Genomic DNA, 18,944 nt, shown 5'->3' on the forward strand with positions numbered 1-18,944 from the left:
TATTGCTTTAAGAATGTTTGTTTATCCTTCACCTTTCATTGTTAGCCAATACCCTAGCCTCGTTACACCCCTTTGACTTCTATCTTGATCGTTATGTGTTCAATAATGTGGAGTGTGGATTTGATATGAGCTTATGGAATCACTAGTTCTCATTCTAAGTAGTAGCATTCCATTCATGAGATCATATTCATGTCATTATCGTAAATCCAGAAAATGCTTTCTTTGTTATAACATATGTGAGATACTAGTCTTTCATGTTTACATCAATCTCTCACATATAACTAGTGTAGGGTGTGTAGTCAGAAAATCTGTGTGAAAATAGAGTGCATTCTAGTAAGGAATTGAGTAAATTCTCTAAAGCATGTTACTACATTTGAAATGTGTTTTAATTGCTTAATTGTGAACTAGTATGTGGTGACTATGATTAAGAATGTACTTAAGTGTAAAGATGACTAAAATCTGTGGGAATGATGATTTTTAACATGTCATGTGCATTGGAAATCCCTAAGACGGTTGTTGGAAGGTTTAGGTTGTGTTTTACTTGTTTAGTGTCGTTTTGTTTATTTGTTATTATTTTGTTTTGCTCGAGGACTAGCAAAAGCTAAGTGTGGGGGAATTTGATAGGAGCATATTTAGGCGACTTACTTAGCTTGTTTTCGTGCATCTATGTTGTTAATTCATAGTTGTTTTAGTAGTTTAAGCCATTTTCGTGTGTTTTTAGGTTCATATGGCTAAGGAAGCAAAAAGATGCATTTTGGAGCAAAATTGGGCTTGGAATGGATAACATATGCTTGGAGCCAAAGTGTTGGACGAATTTGAAAGCCTTGTATGCACTTTGGACATAAAACAAAGGGCCTAGCCCAATCAAACAATCCTTTAAGCCATGCAAAACCTCTAGCCCAATCAACAACCCTTAGCCACATGCATTCACATGCATCACAACCCCAAAACCATCAAGAAACACCCATTGCCGTGCCTTGCACTTCCCCATGCATTTCCACCTTCCTACTTCATCATTTCAGCCACATATTCACCCACATGCAATTTAATCATTCAAACATGCAGCCACATATTCATTCACTTAATCATTAAGCCACACATTCACACACATGCACTCCCATTTCTCTTCCCATTCACCCTTTGCCGTGCACTTCACATTGAAATTCCAGCATCTTCACATGTCTTTCCAGCTTTCCCTTTCATTTCCAGCTCTCATTCTTTATCATTGCAGCCACCTACTTGCATTATTTATTAACTCTTCATCATGCAGCCAGAAAATCAGCAAGAAAGCTTCCCAAACCCTTGCATACACACACCATTCCAGCACATACACACTTTGCCACATGCAATTCCAGCTTTCACATGCTTTCCTAGCTGTTTTTCCATCATTAACCAGCCACAAACACCTTAAACAAACAGCCATATACACCTCCACTCCTCCTATAAATACCCTTGCATTCCCATTACCTAAACTCATCTCATTTTCATACACAAGATAACACAAACACTTCCCCCTTTGCCGCAAATCCCCTTCCATTTCTACACAATCTCTTCTCGGCTTCATTCCATTCCATACACTCTCCCATTCGCAGAAACTGTCCATACACTCTCCCATTCGCAGAAACCATTCAACCTTAGCCGCTCCACCTTCATTTACAACACACTTGGAGCACCAACACCGAAGGCAACTCTTAAGGGATTTCGACATTAGTTTTGCTTCAAGGGTTCTTTCTTCTTAATCCTATGTTCACTCATGTTATATATTTTTATGTCAAACCTTTTGTAAACATGAAGTGTAACTAATCTCTCTCTAGGGATTCGATGTAGCCTTGCAAGATTGCCATGTAGTTAATTCAGAATTCTCATTTAATCTATCTATTTCTTGTTTCATTCTCCGATTTAATTGTGACTTAGTGTGTTGATTTTAATGCTTGATCATCATTTGAATTAACCACAGGTTGTTTAGCCAAGATTAAAGCACACATCATGCATAATCTTGGTGGATATGTGAATGAATGAAGGGAATGTTTTGCAAACATCCTGCCGAGTGTTCCCTTTGGTTTTGTGAAAGTTTCTTGTGCACTACATATTCTTGATTAGGAACCAAAGTTGCACATCACAATTAGGCTCATGATTAGAGACATTTGATCAAATCCACACATCATATGGTTGATCATATCTAAGTGAAACAAACTCAAGAAATAGGTAGATGGATGAGTATAATCTGATTCAACAAGCATGGCCTTGGGTTAGCAATGGTAAAATCGAATCCCTAGCTTCATCTCCATTGGTACTATCTCATTTTATTAGCTGTTGATTCATTCATTTTGTGTTTACTTCATTTCCTTATGCTTTCAAGTTACAACAACAAATCTGCCTACATTGATTAGTTTTATTTCTCTAGTAAAGAGTACTTGCAAAACAAGTGATTATATAGGTCCAATTAGTCCCTGTGGATTCGACACCCTTACTTGTGCCATTATACTAAACCTATTTTAGCACTAGGAAGGAAGACAACAATCAATGAGTAGGTTGGGCGGTGTAGCTACTGTTGCTCCTTTTGCGGCTGATATGTACTCTGAGGACACCACTAAACGAGGAAGGCTAGACTGATGAGAAACAGAGAAAGTGCTCAGCTTTCTAAGCAAAGGAAGAAGTATTATGTGGAGGAGCTGGAGGATAAGGCAAAAACAATGGGACCTTTTGAAAATATAACAAAGAAAAAAATAATAAAAAAAAAAAGAAAAAAGAAGAAAGAAGAAGAGGGAACATATGAATGGTGTTGGCTTAAAATCATTTCACAAGTTCTATTTACTTTAAAGCAATTTATTTATCATGGACGATTTTACCGTTACTGCTTTAAGTTTTGATTTATGTGAATGGTGCTAAATTAAAGTTCTTGTTACAAGCTTTATTTACTTATATGCAATTTATTTACTATGGCTGGAATTACCGCCTATTGCTTTAATTTATTTATTGTACTTCTTTTGTTACGATGAGTATATATAGGACCTGAAGTTCCTTGGTCAGATCAAAACCTGCAGTTTCTTGAACGTCATCATATAAAATGATTGGACCCAAAGTTCCATCATACAAAAAGATTGGGCATGAAGTCCCTTGATCCTTAAGATCAGGATATGAAGTTCCTTGATGAGTACTGTAAGTTTGAAGTGCCGCAGTGCCTCAACTTAATTGTAATAAAAGCCATAAGAATCTTAGTCCACATACTATTAAACAAAGACCAGAAGTTCCTTATATCTATACTCAAAATGGTTTAGCAGAAGCATTTATTAAGTGGATGAAATTGATTACCCGCGCTCTGCTCATGAAAACGAAATTGCCAGTTTCTACATAGGGACATGTCATTTTACATGATGCAATATTAATTCGGTTGAGACATGTTGGCAACCATGAATATTTTTCAATACAACTCGTGTTTGGGCACTAACCAAACATTACACATCTACGGGTTTTTTGTTGTGTTATCTTTGTGCCTATTGCACTGCCATAACGTGCTGAAATGAAGCATCATCGCATATTGGGCATTGATGTTGAACACCATCGATCATTCAATATTTGGAACCCTTGATTGAGGATATGTTTACTGCGTGGTTTACGGATTGTCATTTTGATAAGACAATTTTCCCGTTGTTAGGTGGAGAAAATAACATCGTTCCAGAAGAACGATGAGAAAATATCATTGCAGAAGAATGATCAGAAAAGACCATTCCAGAAGAATGAAGAGAATTTGTTTTATTTTGATTCACGAAGCAATCAATATGAAAATGAAGTAAGAATAATTGAATGATGTAACGAAAGTGATGAAATCACATACACTTATTGCAAATGTGCCCACAAGAATTAATGTTTTTGTTGGACAATATAGTGAGGCAGTAAATGATTTATTTGTTACACGCCTAAAGCATGGCAGACCTTCAGACTCAAAAGGTTTAGTCATTTGAAAGAAAAAGAATATGACACTACTGAACTATTGCATTCTCGAAGCATAACTGTTGCATGCCAGAAGTATAATAGTTGATGCATGGATACAAGTCCCAAAAAGGACAATCCGCGAACATGAGAATTTTGATGTTTCATGCATGAAGCATGATAGACGTATATGTTCCAGTGACTCAACTCCCAGAAGTGGAGATTAAAATCCAAGTTCTATAATGCTCAAGAGGAGGTTATGATCCGCATTCTCTAAATTATGACTATCCTAGAAGAGATAATGTAATGCCCTTGAAGAGGCAATGGATATCCAAAGAAATGAAAAACTTTTATGCATGCGCATGCACTTGAGAATATGGGATCACGAATTGATGATAACCAATGATAATTTTGGTTTTTATAAGTAGCTACTAAATTCATTAGTGAGCTGTGTTGATATTGAGTCCCGTTCTTTTCCGTCAACAAAAATTATTGGCCAAAAATGAAAAATGGCAATTCCATTACAATTTTGTAAGAACGTGGAGAAATGGAAACACAAATTTATTATATATTTTTTTACATTTGGTACCCAGCTCGTTTTCAATGTTTTTCTTCTCAAAAAAATCTTTCTCAGATTAAACTACCAAATGCGTTCTTAGATCATAAAATTGCAAATCCTATTTGTCATTTTCGTTTTACAAAACGGTTCTTCAAAAACCGTTTGTAGTACGTTACCAAACATGCCCTTTTTAACTGCTTCCAGTTCTAGCCAATCAAAAGCATTTATTATTGAGATTGTTGTAAGTAGTGAATTGAGATATATTTTCTACACTGTTAAAGTCGTCGATGAGATTAAAGTCATTCTTGATGAGATAAAGTTGGAAATTGGCCACCAAAACAATCATAATAGAGATTGATCAAGGTGTCTTCAATTGAAGAGAAATGCTAAGAAAAGGCTCTTAAGGTGGGATACTCCATGAACTCTCGAAATCGACTCCCATTCAAGTTAATAAGAGATATGTTGGTGTTTGGTTGTGTTTATTATTTTTGTTCTAATTTTTCAAATTGTCCATGCTCAACACCGCTAATATATATATATATATATATATATATATATATATATAATTTTTTTTTTTTACCAAACAATATTATCTACATTAAGGGGATGAGGGAGTGGGCAAAACCTCACAATGCATTAGCAATAATGTGGTTCAAATTCGCCTTTAGTGAGAATCTAACCTAAGAGTTGAAGAAGAATACCACTAGACCATAGTACTAAGTGACTCAACGCCGCCAATGTTATAAACCAACCAAATAAGAATATCGTAAAAAAAAAATTTCACATTTAAGTTATTGTTTTAGCTCAAATAGGGGAGTAAACGAGATAAGCTGAGTACTAAGGCCATCTTCAACTAACCCGTCCGAAGGGTCATAGGGCTAAAAATAGCTCGGAATGACATGAAAATCATTTCCAACTGAGGGCTAGGCCAAAAGGTTTGTGGGCTCCACCGGGCCAAAACCCTCAAATCAGGCCAGAGGGTTGGCCATTTCTAGCCAGCCCTTCAACCCAGATAATTAGCATCAAAATGTCAAGCTTGACTTTGTGGCAGGTGCAAAATGGTGTTTCAATGGACCATTTTCTAACTCAAGACGAACTGCAATGAAAGATCAAAACAATGTTAATTCAATTAAAATAATAAATTGTTGAGGGGATTATGTTTGGCCTGACCCTTAGGCCCCTTCGGTTAGAGATGAGTTTTTTGTCAAATGACTATGTTTGACCTATGGCCCTTTGGCCCTTAGGTTGGAGGTGATATAAAATATAATCTAACACTGTTCATTAAAATATAATTTTTTACAAAGCTATAAAGCTAAACATGGCCTTTTGGCCCTCCTTGCACAACGTCAGCCCGAATAAGCTCGTAGACCTATTTTCAAGTTTGGTTCAAATGAATAATTCAAGCTCAAAGCTTGGTTTCGCTCGTTTTTAATCGGAACTCAAAGCTTTGTTTGGCTTGAATGAATTGATTTTGTAGAGAAGCTCGAACTTCAGTTTGGCTCAGCTCCAAGACATTCGATTTTAAGAAAATGAATGTAATATTTGGATTTATGAGCCTAAAATACCAGAATCTCAAGCTCGGTTCATTTTCATAGCAAGCCTGATATACAAACCCAGCTGGAACGAGACGAAAACAAGTTGAGCTCGAAATGTTTCGAGCCAACCCTACACTAGTTTCGTTTATGAAACACATTTTCTTCCAACTCATTTTCTTTAACATTCTTGAAAATCAGCCACTGTAAACTAATAGACAAGCAAATGGACAAAAACATGGTTACAGATTAAATGTGATTTCACTGAAAAACAAACGGAAATTCCTAGAGTGCGTTCTACTTTCAGACTCAGTACAAGTCTAAGGACTCTATCACACGACGAGCTTGGATGTGAAGTGCAGTTAGTCTCTGCTCCGGATCAAGAGTCGAACCAAACTGACTGGCTGCCCATATCAAGGAAGCAGATTTCTCACCCAAAAGCCGCCTTATGTCCTCATGTACAGTTGCCAAGGGTGGCCTATCCCTCCCATTTACGTGACCAATGAGCAGCAGCAAGAACTCTCCACATTTCAACCTAATCAAATGCAACAGGTGTTTTTCTTCAGTGTGCATTATATTAGCAACGAAAGACGGCCTCGTTACTCAATTGACAAACATGAAAATGAGCAACACGACATAGCTCAACTTAAAACCTACAAGGTAAGGAAAGCCGGGATTTTATCGAGACTCGTCCAATGCAAGCCGAAAAATGGCATAACTCATGATAAAGATGCAAGGATTATGATGAAGAACTAGCACACACAGGACACAGCAATCGTCTGGCTACCACACCTATTTTTGCCAATCACCTCAGAATTTATCAAGAGGACTACTCATTGCAAAGACTTTACCCCCCAAAAACTACACTAAGCAGATAGATCTTCAAATCCCAATTCAGGACAATGAGAACACCATCTCAACATCATAATTCCAGATATTGTGCACTTGAAATTAACATAAGAAAAAATAAAGCAAGCACAAGAGAAAATAAATCAAAACCTGAGATTCTCATCAACTTGCTTATCTCTTATGAGCTCTGCAACCTCCTCAATGCCATGAAAAGTCTCAAAATCCTGCGCATTACACAAAAACAAAGACAATCGAAGCATAAAACCCCATCACCACTCCAAAACCAAGCACAATAAAATTGAACCAAAACTGAAGTTTGAAGCTTTACCATTTGATTAGCCGATGAATCCAACATAATAGAAATCAAAGCATCCAAACAAGCTCCTTGCTCAATCACGCCGCGAGTCGGTAATATATTCATCAACACCTACACAAAAAACAATTACAGAAACTACATTTTCATCTCAGAAATCCAACCTCCACAGATTTTGGTTGAGCGTTGTGGCTACATTGAGTACCTGAATGGCTTTGTGCTGGTGAGCCAAGACCGCGCTGTCCGGATGAAGCAGGCAGCAACCCTCCAAAACCCTAAGCGCGAGCGAGACCTCGGAATCGGTTGAAGGGCTCGTGATTTTCAGCGGCTCAACGCCGAAAATGTGATCCAAATTCCGAACGATCTCATCGCCCGAATCTTTCAGCGAGTGCTGAAACAGCACCGGCACCACTGTAAAACAATAATTAAATCAATTGCAATAATCAGAAGATTAAACAGAAATTACGATGTTTGTAACTTTCTGGTTACCTTGAAGCTCGGGGAGCGATTGGGTCTGAGAGAAGAGGTTGATGGTTGAGTCGGTCTCGGCGACCGATCGGAGGAACTTAAGTAGACCACGGAGGCCGCGGACACGGAGGAACGAGAACTCGGCGCGAACGTCGCGCAGCCCGCTGCGGAGCGCGAGCGTGACCTCGCGGTACACTCTCTGCTGGGTCAACGAGTTGACCAGATCGCCGACGGCGGTGGATGGCGGTTCTTGTTCAGATCCGGACGAGGCCTTCGGTGTTATTCCCTCGCTCCATAGCGGCTTCTTCAAATACATCGCTCAGTCTCCACTCCCAACTCCGGAGAATTATTCCTTTCTCTTTCTGGTTTTGTCTCCGGAAATGTTCGGATCCAAACGACGACCGTTTCGGCCCTCCTTTCGGCCCCATAAAACAGGCTAACAAACGACGACGGTTCGGTGTAGCATTGTAAGTTTCCAAGTCCTGTCTCACATATCCTTGCCGGTCACGTGATTACTCATACTAGTGGGGTGTGCTATTCATGCACATTTTTTTACATTTTACGTATTCTTCTAATTTTTGATTTTTAAATTAAATAAATTTAAGAATATTAAATGACAAAAATTAGCACATATTGTGTGAAAAGTAAAAAAAGACATATGGATAGCCCACCCATATTTTTACTTAATAACTTAAACAAGAAATCATATTAAACTAAGCCTTATTGCACACGCCTTTGCACGCTGGGAAGGCCTCTTAGTATTATAGAGATATTTTTCAATGTGATCAGAACACGGGATGGTACATCACGTGTCACTATACAAATAGTGAGATATGTGTATTAAAAAGTTAATAACTTAAAAAATAAAATTTCTCATCACTCACATAAAAACATGTGATGTACCATCTATATTCCTGTTACAATGAAAATTTTCTTGTTATTATGGGCGTTAAGCGCCCCTAGAGATGTTTTAGGTTAATTTTTTATGAGATATTTTTCTGTAATGGAGATGGGAGAGTCCTTTTATATTTATCACATTGTATAAAAATATTTTTTTAATTTTGTTTTTTCAATTATGTGAAAAAAGATTTTGGATGTTTTGAGATAAATTCTAGAGTTCCCCTTTTTTTTTTTTTTTTTTTTTTTTTTAATAATTTGAATTAGAACAATCTTTGGCACGTTTACTAATCCGTAATCAAATTGAGAGGAATTGGATTGAGGGGGAATTGGATTGAGGTGGAATCAGAATCAAATTCCTGTTGAAGTTGTTTACTAAAACTATCTGGAATCAGAGTAGGAATGATGTTGAGTCCATATAAGTTGTTTACTAATTCACTTCAATCGGAATGAAAACTAGGTTGATTACTATATTGCCCTTACATAAATAAATTATTTTCATACTAATTAATTAAATTAAATTCTTAATTAAATTTATATAATAAAATTCATCTATATAAGCATATATAAATAGGTTTTATTTATTTATTAAAAGATGACAAGAATGATGTTGAGTCCATATAAGTTGTTTACTAATTTACTTCAATCGGAATGAAAACTAAATTGATGACTAAATTGCCCTTACATAAATAAATTATTTTCATACTAATTAATTAAATTAAATTCTTAATTAAATTTATATAATAAAATTATCTATATAAAAATATATAAATAGGTTTTATTTATTTATTAAAAATGACATAATGAGTGTCAAATGAAGGGCAATGTTGGGATAATAAGAAACAAGTGAGGGTATAATAGGAATAAAAGATGTATTCCCGATTTCCTTACCCTTAGGGAATTCAAATACCTCACAAAACTAGGGAATCCCGTTCCTCCAATTTCAGGAATTGGATTCCCTGTTTCGTGTGGGCTCCACCACTTTTTTTATTCCTTAATATTTAGTAAACATCGGAATGCTCCGTAATCGGAATTCAATTCCCTTTCCTTATTCCGATTACCCTTACGTAAACGTGCCACTAAATGTATTTCCATTCTCTTGACTCAAAACTTATGTGCCTTTATTTACCATTAATAGGAGGAAAGAGAAAAATTTGAAACTATTAAAATATAATAATGGTTCTCTAATCCCGTTACTCATTATGGTTACATGGTCCTACAAATAACTAATTTCATATAAGTATATCACAATTCACGAAGAGAATTGTTATTGGCACTCCAAAAATCTCATTGTACACTCTAAACTTTATATATCTGGAAAGAAAAATACACTTGTGAGAAATGTAGAATGAGATTTTTGGAGTGTCAATAACACTTCTATTCACAAATACATGCTTCTTCTCTTTTTAACGCTCATTAAATTAAAAAACTATTTTGTTATGAATTATAAATGAAGTTTCATAGATGAAATAGAGTAAAACAAAACAAAGAAGATACGTTGACATCATCACTCATTATTTTTCTTCTTCTCTTATGCTTTTTAGATGTTAAGCTCTTTGGAAAATATACTAAAATGAACAATTATTTATGACGTCACTATTTGATTATTGTGATTATTGATATAGAACAGATGACCGAGTGGATTGAAGACGAAACGAACCGAAGGAAGAAAAAAGAACGCACCGGGAATTTAAAAATTTGGCGTCCGAGCTTCGTTTTGGGCGCATAATACATTTCCGGAAAGAGCATGACATCCCTTTTCAAACTCATTGTTTCTTTGTCACATAGGGTGGATTTTAACCATCTGATGTCATTTAGGCATTCAAAACATCATTTTAAAGTTTGTAATAAAAATCGAACTTTTGGTTTTTTGTCCAATTTATGTCATTTCAATTTTCATAGGACCACTAAACTTACACGGGGCTGAGTTTAAGTCTATTAAGCCTTTTGGCTTCTAGTGTAATACACATTCAAAATTAATCAAATACACCTTTCGGTTTTCTCCTGCACACTGGTGAATTCTAGAACATTGTTCTTCAATAGTTTACGTAGACCTGTAAACTGGTCGGGTTTATTGGGTTTGGATCGAGTTCAACCCGACCCGTTAAGTTAACAAGTCATCCAAACTCAACCCGTTAAGTTAACGGATCACTCGAACCCAATCCGTTAAGCTAACGGATCACCCGTCTCACCCGTTAACAATATTTTTTTTTTTTACATTCCATCCAATCTGCAGAAAGACTCCATTGCCTTCTGGTGAGCTTGATGAAAGAAACTTGAAGAGAAATAGAAAGCTCTGCCTTCTAGTTTGAGAGAGAGAGAGAGAGAGAGAGAGAGAGAGAGAGAGAAATCGGTGCAGTCTGTACAAACTGCCGATACAAACCCCGTCGGGTACTCCCCCCTCTCTCTCTAGGAAATTAACGGAAAATGGAAATTTAAAGTTCAAGCTTTGTTTGGATTGTTAATTTGCACTGTGAAATTTATGAGATTGCAGACAACATACCGGTAAGATGAGGGAGATAACCGAAGCTAGAAGGGAAGGAGTACATAAATCTAGAGCAACACGTGCGTGAGAGAGAGTCGTGAGGGACCTAAGGTTTTTCTATTAGGACTATTGAAATTACACAAAAGTCCTCAATAACGGGTGTTAACGGGTTGATCCGTTAACCACCCGACCCATTTATCACTCACCCGAATACTAATTTTAACGGATCAGGTCGGGTCGAGTTAAAAATGCCAGGCCTAGGTTTACGTTTGTATCCCTTGTTGGCTTGTGCTTCGTCATTATTGTCATCAATCTTCGTTTCCTGTGTAGTCAATATTTTTTTAATAAGTTGTTAATATTTAATTTCTTGAATTCAACAATTAAAATTTAATTTCTAATTATTTTGCGCAATCGCTCAAGCTTTTTTTAAATAATGAATATAGTGAATAAACTCTCCACCATATACTACACTTTCTACATATTCAAGCTCTAATTTTAGAAAGCTTTTATGAAAAAGGTTTGGGTTAAATTTATTTTAATCAAAAATCGTCTTATGATTTTATTTAATAAAAATAACTTAAACTTCAATAAAAATGATAAAGATTTAATGAAATAAAAAATAAAAAATAATAAAAATGATTTCAAAACTTTGAATCTTAACAAAAAAAACCAGGTAATACGTTTATTTAATGGTGAAATCAAAGCTCAACATCAAACCAACACAATAAGGCCGGCCCAAGGAATGAGTTTCCAATTTTCCCTAACAGCAAACCTTTCACGTCAGATCCTCTCTCCGTTTCTCAGTCTTTCCACCTAATTCCTATTTCTCGATCTTCATTCTCAATCTCTCTTCCTAATCTCGATCTCTCCTCTGCACAGAAACAATTCCTCCACTTTTGTAATCGGATTGATCTCTCTACCCCTCTCTCTCTCGATCTCTCCTCATCTCTGTTTTCATTTTCAATTCCATTCGAATTTCAGTGTTCCACCATTTTTTTGAATCACCATATTAGGAGCCTTTGAGGATGAAGAAATTGTAGTTAAAGATGAGCCACTCAGACACCATTGCAGCTGATGGGCTCGCCTCTCCAGAAGCGTATCAGAGTGATCTACCTTATTCGAAGAGAAAGGTTGATGATGGCGCCCTGAATTCGTGAATGACTGTCGCCAACTTGGTGAATGACTGTAGCCAAATGGAATTACTTGTCCCATTGCCCCTGGAGTTACTTTTCACTCTGCTGTTTTCTTCCTCATCACCCCACTTTACAAACAAGAAAATGGCACACTGTAGATACCAACTAAGGTTACCGCTGCCTTGGAGCCTATTGAGGACAACGGAGAAGTTGTGAGATTATACGGAATTCACCTTGGAACCGAGATGTGCAAGAAGATTTTGGCTCATGGTATTATGACATTGCATCTTTATACTCTCAACATGGAGAAATCTGCATTGGCTATATTAATGACTACATCCGTGGTGATGTTTTTGTTGATTTTGGTAGATAATGACTACATCCGTGGTGATGTTTTTGTTGATTTCTGAATGAGTTGTTTTGTCAACTCTTCCATTTCTTAAATCCCATAGAAGTGGTGCTTACGTTACAAGTCGGATTATAAATTTAATGTCATTAACTTGTGTAATAATACCTCATTGGGATTTTTGATATCCACCCTGTTTCATGCTACAAATTGCATTTACATTCGTGATTGATCGCCGCACCGGCGTATATCATACTTCCACAGTGGGTGGCCTAATGGATACGATCTGGTTTTTTGTTGATTCACTTTTCGTATGTAGTTGTGGCAATGCAATCTCTTTATTAATATATTTTGTCTCCGCTCCTACATTGTTCTACTCGAAAGCATCATCCAGTCCTTCATTATAAAAAAAGAAAAATTGTTGTGAACCGTGTGGTAGGAGGAAGAAATGCACAGGGAATGACATAAAATGCTAAACAAGACAGAAAAAAGACAACCTACTCAAATTTGTTTAGTTTTGTTTTCATGCTGTGTACGATTCCATCTGCATTTGTTGTGTATCCTAGCCATCACCTTTCCTATATCCTTATTCATCCCTCCAGTTTCATGTAAGCCTCTATTTCTAGCAAGAACATAAAAACTAAAAACTAAAAATCTATGTTAGTTTTTAGCTTCATTTTCCTTATAGCTTAATTGACTTTACCCATCACCTTTCCTATATTACTAAGATGGTCCACACTATTTCTAGAACTATAACAAAATAACCCAAACTATTTATGAAATTGAATCAAAATAACGCACACTATTTCCGAAACTATAACAAAATAACTCACACTGTTTATGAAATTGAACCAATATAACTCACACTATTTATGGAACCATCGCAAATTAACCCACACTATTTCTGGAACTATAACAAAGTAACACATAGGGGTGGTTTGGTATGGGATACCATACCAAAACTAGTATCCCGAATCCCAAACCAAAATTTTTCGGGACGGGAATTTGAAGACCAATCCCAAACCAAATTTTCGGGAATCTCAAATTTCGGGAATCCCGAAATATTTTCGGGATTTTGGGACAAATCGGGAATCACGAATTGAAATATGAAATTATGAATTGTTCTTCAAATATATAATTCAAGAACACATTCATGAACTAGGAATTTCATTTCATTCACACTACCATTTAATTGACCACTGGCATGCCTGACTGTTTTTATCATAGTCAAAATTCAAATTAATTAAACCCTTTTTGCAATATGTTGAGAGACAAAAGAATCAAGCCTTCTAAAATCATCAGTCATGGCAGCAGCAATAATAAAATCCACATGCATATCAAACAAAACATGAAAAATATGCAAGGTGTAGGGCATTCCAGGCTGCAGAGCATGAATTAGAAACTACTAGCATCAATTATAAAAGAATAATATATATAATAATTAATATTATATATTTTCGGTTCGGTATGGGATTCCCGAAATATCGAGAAGCCAATCCCGAATCCCATACCGAAATTTTGGGATCGGTTCGGGATAGCATCCCGAAAATTTCGGGAATTTCGGTTTGGGAAATTTTTGGTTTGGGATCGGGATTTTTTCGGTTCGGTTCGGGATTTTTGGGAATTTTTTCCACCCCTAGTAACACACATTATTTATGAAACTGAATCAAAATAACCCACATAATTTCTGGAACTATAACAAAATAACTCACACTGTTTATGAAATTGAACCAAAATAACTCACACTGTTTATGAAATTGAACCAAAATAACTCACACTATTTCTGGAACTATCGCAAAATAACCCACATTATTTATGGAACTGAACCAAAATAACGCACACTATTTTTGGAACCATCGCAAACTAAACCACACTATTTCTGGAACTATAACAAAATAACCCACACTATTTATGAAATTGAATCAAAATGACCCGCACTATTTTTGGAACTATAACAAAATAATCCACATTATTTATGAAACTGACTCAAAATAACCCACATTATTTATGGAACTATAACAAAATAATTCACATTATTTATGAAACTGAACCAAAGTAACCCACACTATTTCTGGAACTATAGCAAAATAATCTACACTATTTAAAATTGAACCAACATTAATCACACTATATCTGAAACTATAACAAAATAACTCACATTATTTATGAAACTAAACCAAAATAACCCACATTATTTCTGGAACTATAGCAAAATAACCCATGCTATTTATGAAACTAAACCAAAATAACTTACACCTTTTTTTTAATTTTATATAATATAATTTATTCCAAAACAAACTTTAAATTGAGAAAGTTATTGAACTAGGTATAAGAGTGATCACAAAAATGACCAACAGCTGCGAAGCCTCTGCAACCATATTCACTTCTTGAGGAATTTGGTCAAGAAGATGCCAAACGTCTTGCGTGATTGAAGCAAATCTCTAAGGAATCTAAACATGTTTCTTTATGGCCTGAATAATGATCTTGTAAACTCTTCGATATTAAAAGGAAATCACCTAGCTATAATAATGTGACCATTTAAATTTCTAATTAGAAAACCCGAAGTTGCCTCACCATTAAAATTAGGAAGGCGTATTCAATTGGAAATTTGAAAGATTTTAATGGATTTATAAATGTATGGATTTTTATGGAGTCTAATTGATTTGTAGAGATTTCATGTAAAATTTTGATTCAATTCCCTCAAAATCTCTTGGGGAGATGTGAGATTTGTGGATGCTAAAAATACACTGCAAAATCTCTCCAATTCCCGCTAATTCCTTAACTTTGTCAAATTCTTTAAAATCAAATTCTAATTGAATATACCTGGAATGTTATAAACTTCTTTAAAATCTTAATTGAATATGTCACATTATGGCCCGGGCCCCTACCACATCCAGGGCTTAACTCCGCCATACCACGATATTGTCCGCTTTGGGCCCCGACCACACCCTCACGGTTTTGGTTCTAGGAACTCACGAGCAACTTCTCAATGGGTCACCCATCCTGTGATTACTCTCGCGCGAACTCGTTTAACTTCAAAGTTCCTACAGAACTCGAAGCCAGTGAGCTCCCAAAAGGCCTCGTGCTAGGTAGAGATGGGAATATACATATAAGGCTTACAGGATCCACTCCCCTCGACGAAGTGGGATCTTACAATCCACCCCCTTAGGGGACCGACGTCCTCGTCGGCACACTTTCGGCCAGTGATTGGCTCTGATACTAAATTGTCACATCTCGGCCCGGGCCCCTACCACATCTCGGGCTCGACTCTGCCATAGCACGATATTGTCCGCTTTGGGCCTTGACCATGCCCTCACGGTTTTGTTTCTGGGAACTCACGAGCAACTTCCTAGTAAGTCACCCATCCTATGATTGCTCTTGCACGAACTCGCTTAACTTCGGAGTTCCTACGGAACCCGAAGCCAGTGAGCTTCCAAAAGGCATCGTGCTAAGTAGAGATGGAAATATACATATAAAGCTTACAGGATCCACTTCCCTGGACGATGTGGGATCTTACAGAATACATCCGGATTTCTAAGGATTTTATTAAAGTTATCTTAAAATCTTGATTGAATACACATTGAATTTCAAAGAATCACTTAAATTCTTGACTAAATACCCCTAGATTCATTAAAAGCATTGACTAAATACCCCTAGATTCATTAAAAGCATTAAAATCCCTCAAAATCCCAATTGAATAATGTTTGGGTTAATATTTGAATATTGGGTTTAAATGAAAGAAAGCCCAAGGATGCCAAAATTAAAGGATGACTTACCCAAAGCCCAACATCAAGCCCAGGAGCAAACTAAAGCCTTCTCAAGCCAAAACACAAGTCATGTGTCTATAATTGAAATGACAATAGAGACTAACCTACTATCAGCCAAAAAACACTTTCCAGTGGCATTGCTAGTAAAAAGTTGATGACTCACTACCCACCAGGTGTTTTCGGGCAAAAGCAAAGCTACAACAGTCGTGCCAAACTGCCTATTAAAGGAAGATGAGACAACGGGGACAAGAACACTCAACCAATCAAATAAACAAAAATACAAACTCTGCTCACAAGCCAGATTTGCATCCAAAAGCTAAAATCAACTGAGATTCAGTCATTTTTAGCAATGGGTCTCTGAAAAAGCTATCTCTTGTCTAGTATAAAAGCTTTGCTACCTCCCTTAGTATTGTAGTATCGATTCCCTCATGTAAACTTATTTACCATCCATCCTTTTTTAGCATACAAACCCTGTAAATACAAAGACAAGTGACTGCAAGAAGTTCAACCTTCCCAAACAAGGTGGAATCTTGCCCGAAGCTCTTGATTTGTTTTTTAAATTAATAGATCTATTGCTTAATGTATTCTCCAGCATGTATTCAAGTTATTTCCACATGTTGTTATATTTTAAGAGTCTCATTTGCATATGGATTCGACTAGTTTAATGGATATGTTTTCATTAAGAGCAGTCTAGGACCAAACAAATGACTTAAGGGGCTCTGGACTCCCTTCATTCGAACATACAAGACTATGAACTAAAAGTCCTTGTTTACAAGGCAAGAAAAAGAACTTGATGCAAACTTAACCCATCTATGACAATCATTTAATAATAAGAAGTTATAGTAACTTGGGACGCAAGTAATCAATTTAAAACACACTTGTTCTAGACTTAATATACTGAGATAGCAGTGGCACGCCCACTGGGACCCTATCAGTCTTGTATGCCAAGAAGGAAAAGGAAGGAGATAACCTGTATGTGGAACACAGAATATGAGCTAACCCAATGTCTACCAAGATCAAGCATGACAGATCATCCAGAAGATTTCCCCTCCTTACGAGGACCGGTTACTTTGAGAGCCCGACTTTATCTAAGAAATGAGGAGAAAAGGTAACTAATGAAGACTTATAAGCCACCATGGTGCAAGTGTTGAAAAGTATGTAGAAGATTACTCTAGAAACCAGAAGAGAGTAGACTCTGTTCCTTAACAAGGAGTCTATAAAAAAGATTAGATCTAGACTACTCTACTCCTAAAAATGGTTATGCTAGGGAAATGATGAGAGAGGCAAGCTCAGAGAAAGAACCCGTCATTCCCCTATTTCCTTTGCTTGAAGAAAAGAAGGGTAAAGGGAAAAACAAGGAAGAATTTGGAGTTAGTCAGCCAGTATTGGAGGAAATCCTGGAAACAGAATTGCCTGACCCCCTATTATTTTCACTAGATAGTCAGGGACAGAGTGAGCAAGAAAGAAAAAGTATAAGATGCCCCAATTAATCAGAGAATCCAGTGGGAAAGGTGAGCTCGCAATTGTGGATAAACCTCCCCCTTATAGGTCACCACCATTGGCTAATAAGGGAGGAGGGGCCAGATGGATGCCCGAACTAAGAAAAGATACTTTCTTGGGCAATGATCGTAGCCCGAAGTGGGAACCTCCTCCTAGAATGATCGTAGCCCTGATGCGAGATTTATACGCACACAAATTAAACCCTCTTTTCGTCAAATTGTAGTATATGTATAAGTAGGGATCGTTCTGGACCGGGGATTATGAGGGATTGTTAATCACTTGGATTTGACTCAAAAACGTAAAAACACAATATAAAACACTATACTAGACTCAAAGAATGCAAAACTAAACTTTAAAACACTAAAACAAATCAAAAGACTCAAACATCACCCAAAACACTCAAAACTGCCTTAAAATCACTTTCTGGGCAATTTTGAGCACTTTGGTGAATTTGGACGAATTTGTGTAATAAATTGAATCAAAACACTTAGAAACATAAACTAAGATACTTTCTAACTAAATTGGACAATAAAGTAAAGGGGGATTGAGTTTTGGACGAAATTAAAATAAATGAACAAATTCTAATTAAAACAGAATGTAAATATGAAAATGATAAAATGGAATGAATGGATGATAGAATAGCTAAGTGGTTCATCTCCACACATGTTACACTTGCATAATAAAACGATTTCCAATTGCATTTCAATAAACCATGAATTCTCAATGCTCCAAGTTAATTAGGTCCGCTTAAATTAACTTTCAAATCTTCCTAACGTTATTGAATTGGATGATTGCATACGACAACCCAAAACATTCCCCACAAGTCCCCTACATGATTGCATAATAGAGATACAAGCAAGAATCATTACGCTCTATGAAAATTATAAGTGTTGACGAGGCATTCGTTACTATGGAATACGCATGAAACTTATGCCAAGAATTCGTTTAACGCGATTGTTTATAAGCAACCTCCACTACTTGTGAATATAAGTTCGTAACTATTAGGTGAAACTCACTTATATTCTAGCGTCATATTCATGCATGAAAATTAAGTGTGCACTCTCAATAAACATACATAAATAAGTTATCAATCAAACAGTTAAACGAATTGAATCCACAACTTATGAAACGCAATTAGAAGTAATCAAATCAAAATGCAAGCATA

General features: G+C 36.3%; 1 protein-coding gene across 1 annotated transcript; it reads right to left on the minus strand.

Annotated features, from left to right (window-relative positions):
• Window positions 1-6,056: 6,056 nt before the first annotated feature.
• LOC137734764 (uncharacterized) lies at window positions 6,057-8,086 on the minus strand. Its single transcript, XM_068474049.1, has 5 exons — window positions 7,673-8,086; window positions 7,389-7,594; window positions 7,199-7,297; window positions 7,021-7,094; window positions 6,057-6,556 (listed from the first exon to the last, which is right to left on the minus strand). The coding sequence occupies exons 1-5, from the start codon at window positions 7,965-7,967 to the stop codon at window positions 6,331-6,333; spliced, it is 900 nt and encodes a 299-aa protein (XP_068330150.1). The 5' UTR covers window positions 7,968-8,086; the 3' UTR covers window positions 6,057-6,330.
• Window positions 8,087-18,944: the final 10,858 nt, after the last annotated feature.

The sequence above is a fragment of the Pyrus communis genome, chromosome 5 (genome assembly GCF_963583255.1).
Source record: "Pyrus communis chromosome 5, drPyrComm1.1, whole genome shotgun sequence".
Classification (NCBI taxonomy): domain Eukaryota; kingdom Viridiplantae; phylum Streptophyta; class Magnoliopsida; order Rosales; family Rosaceae; genus Pyrus; species Pyrus communis.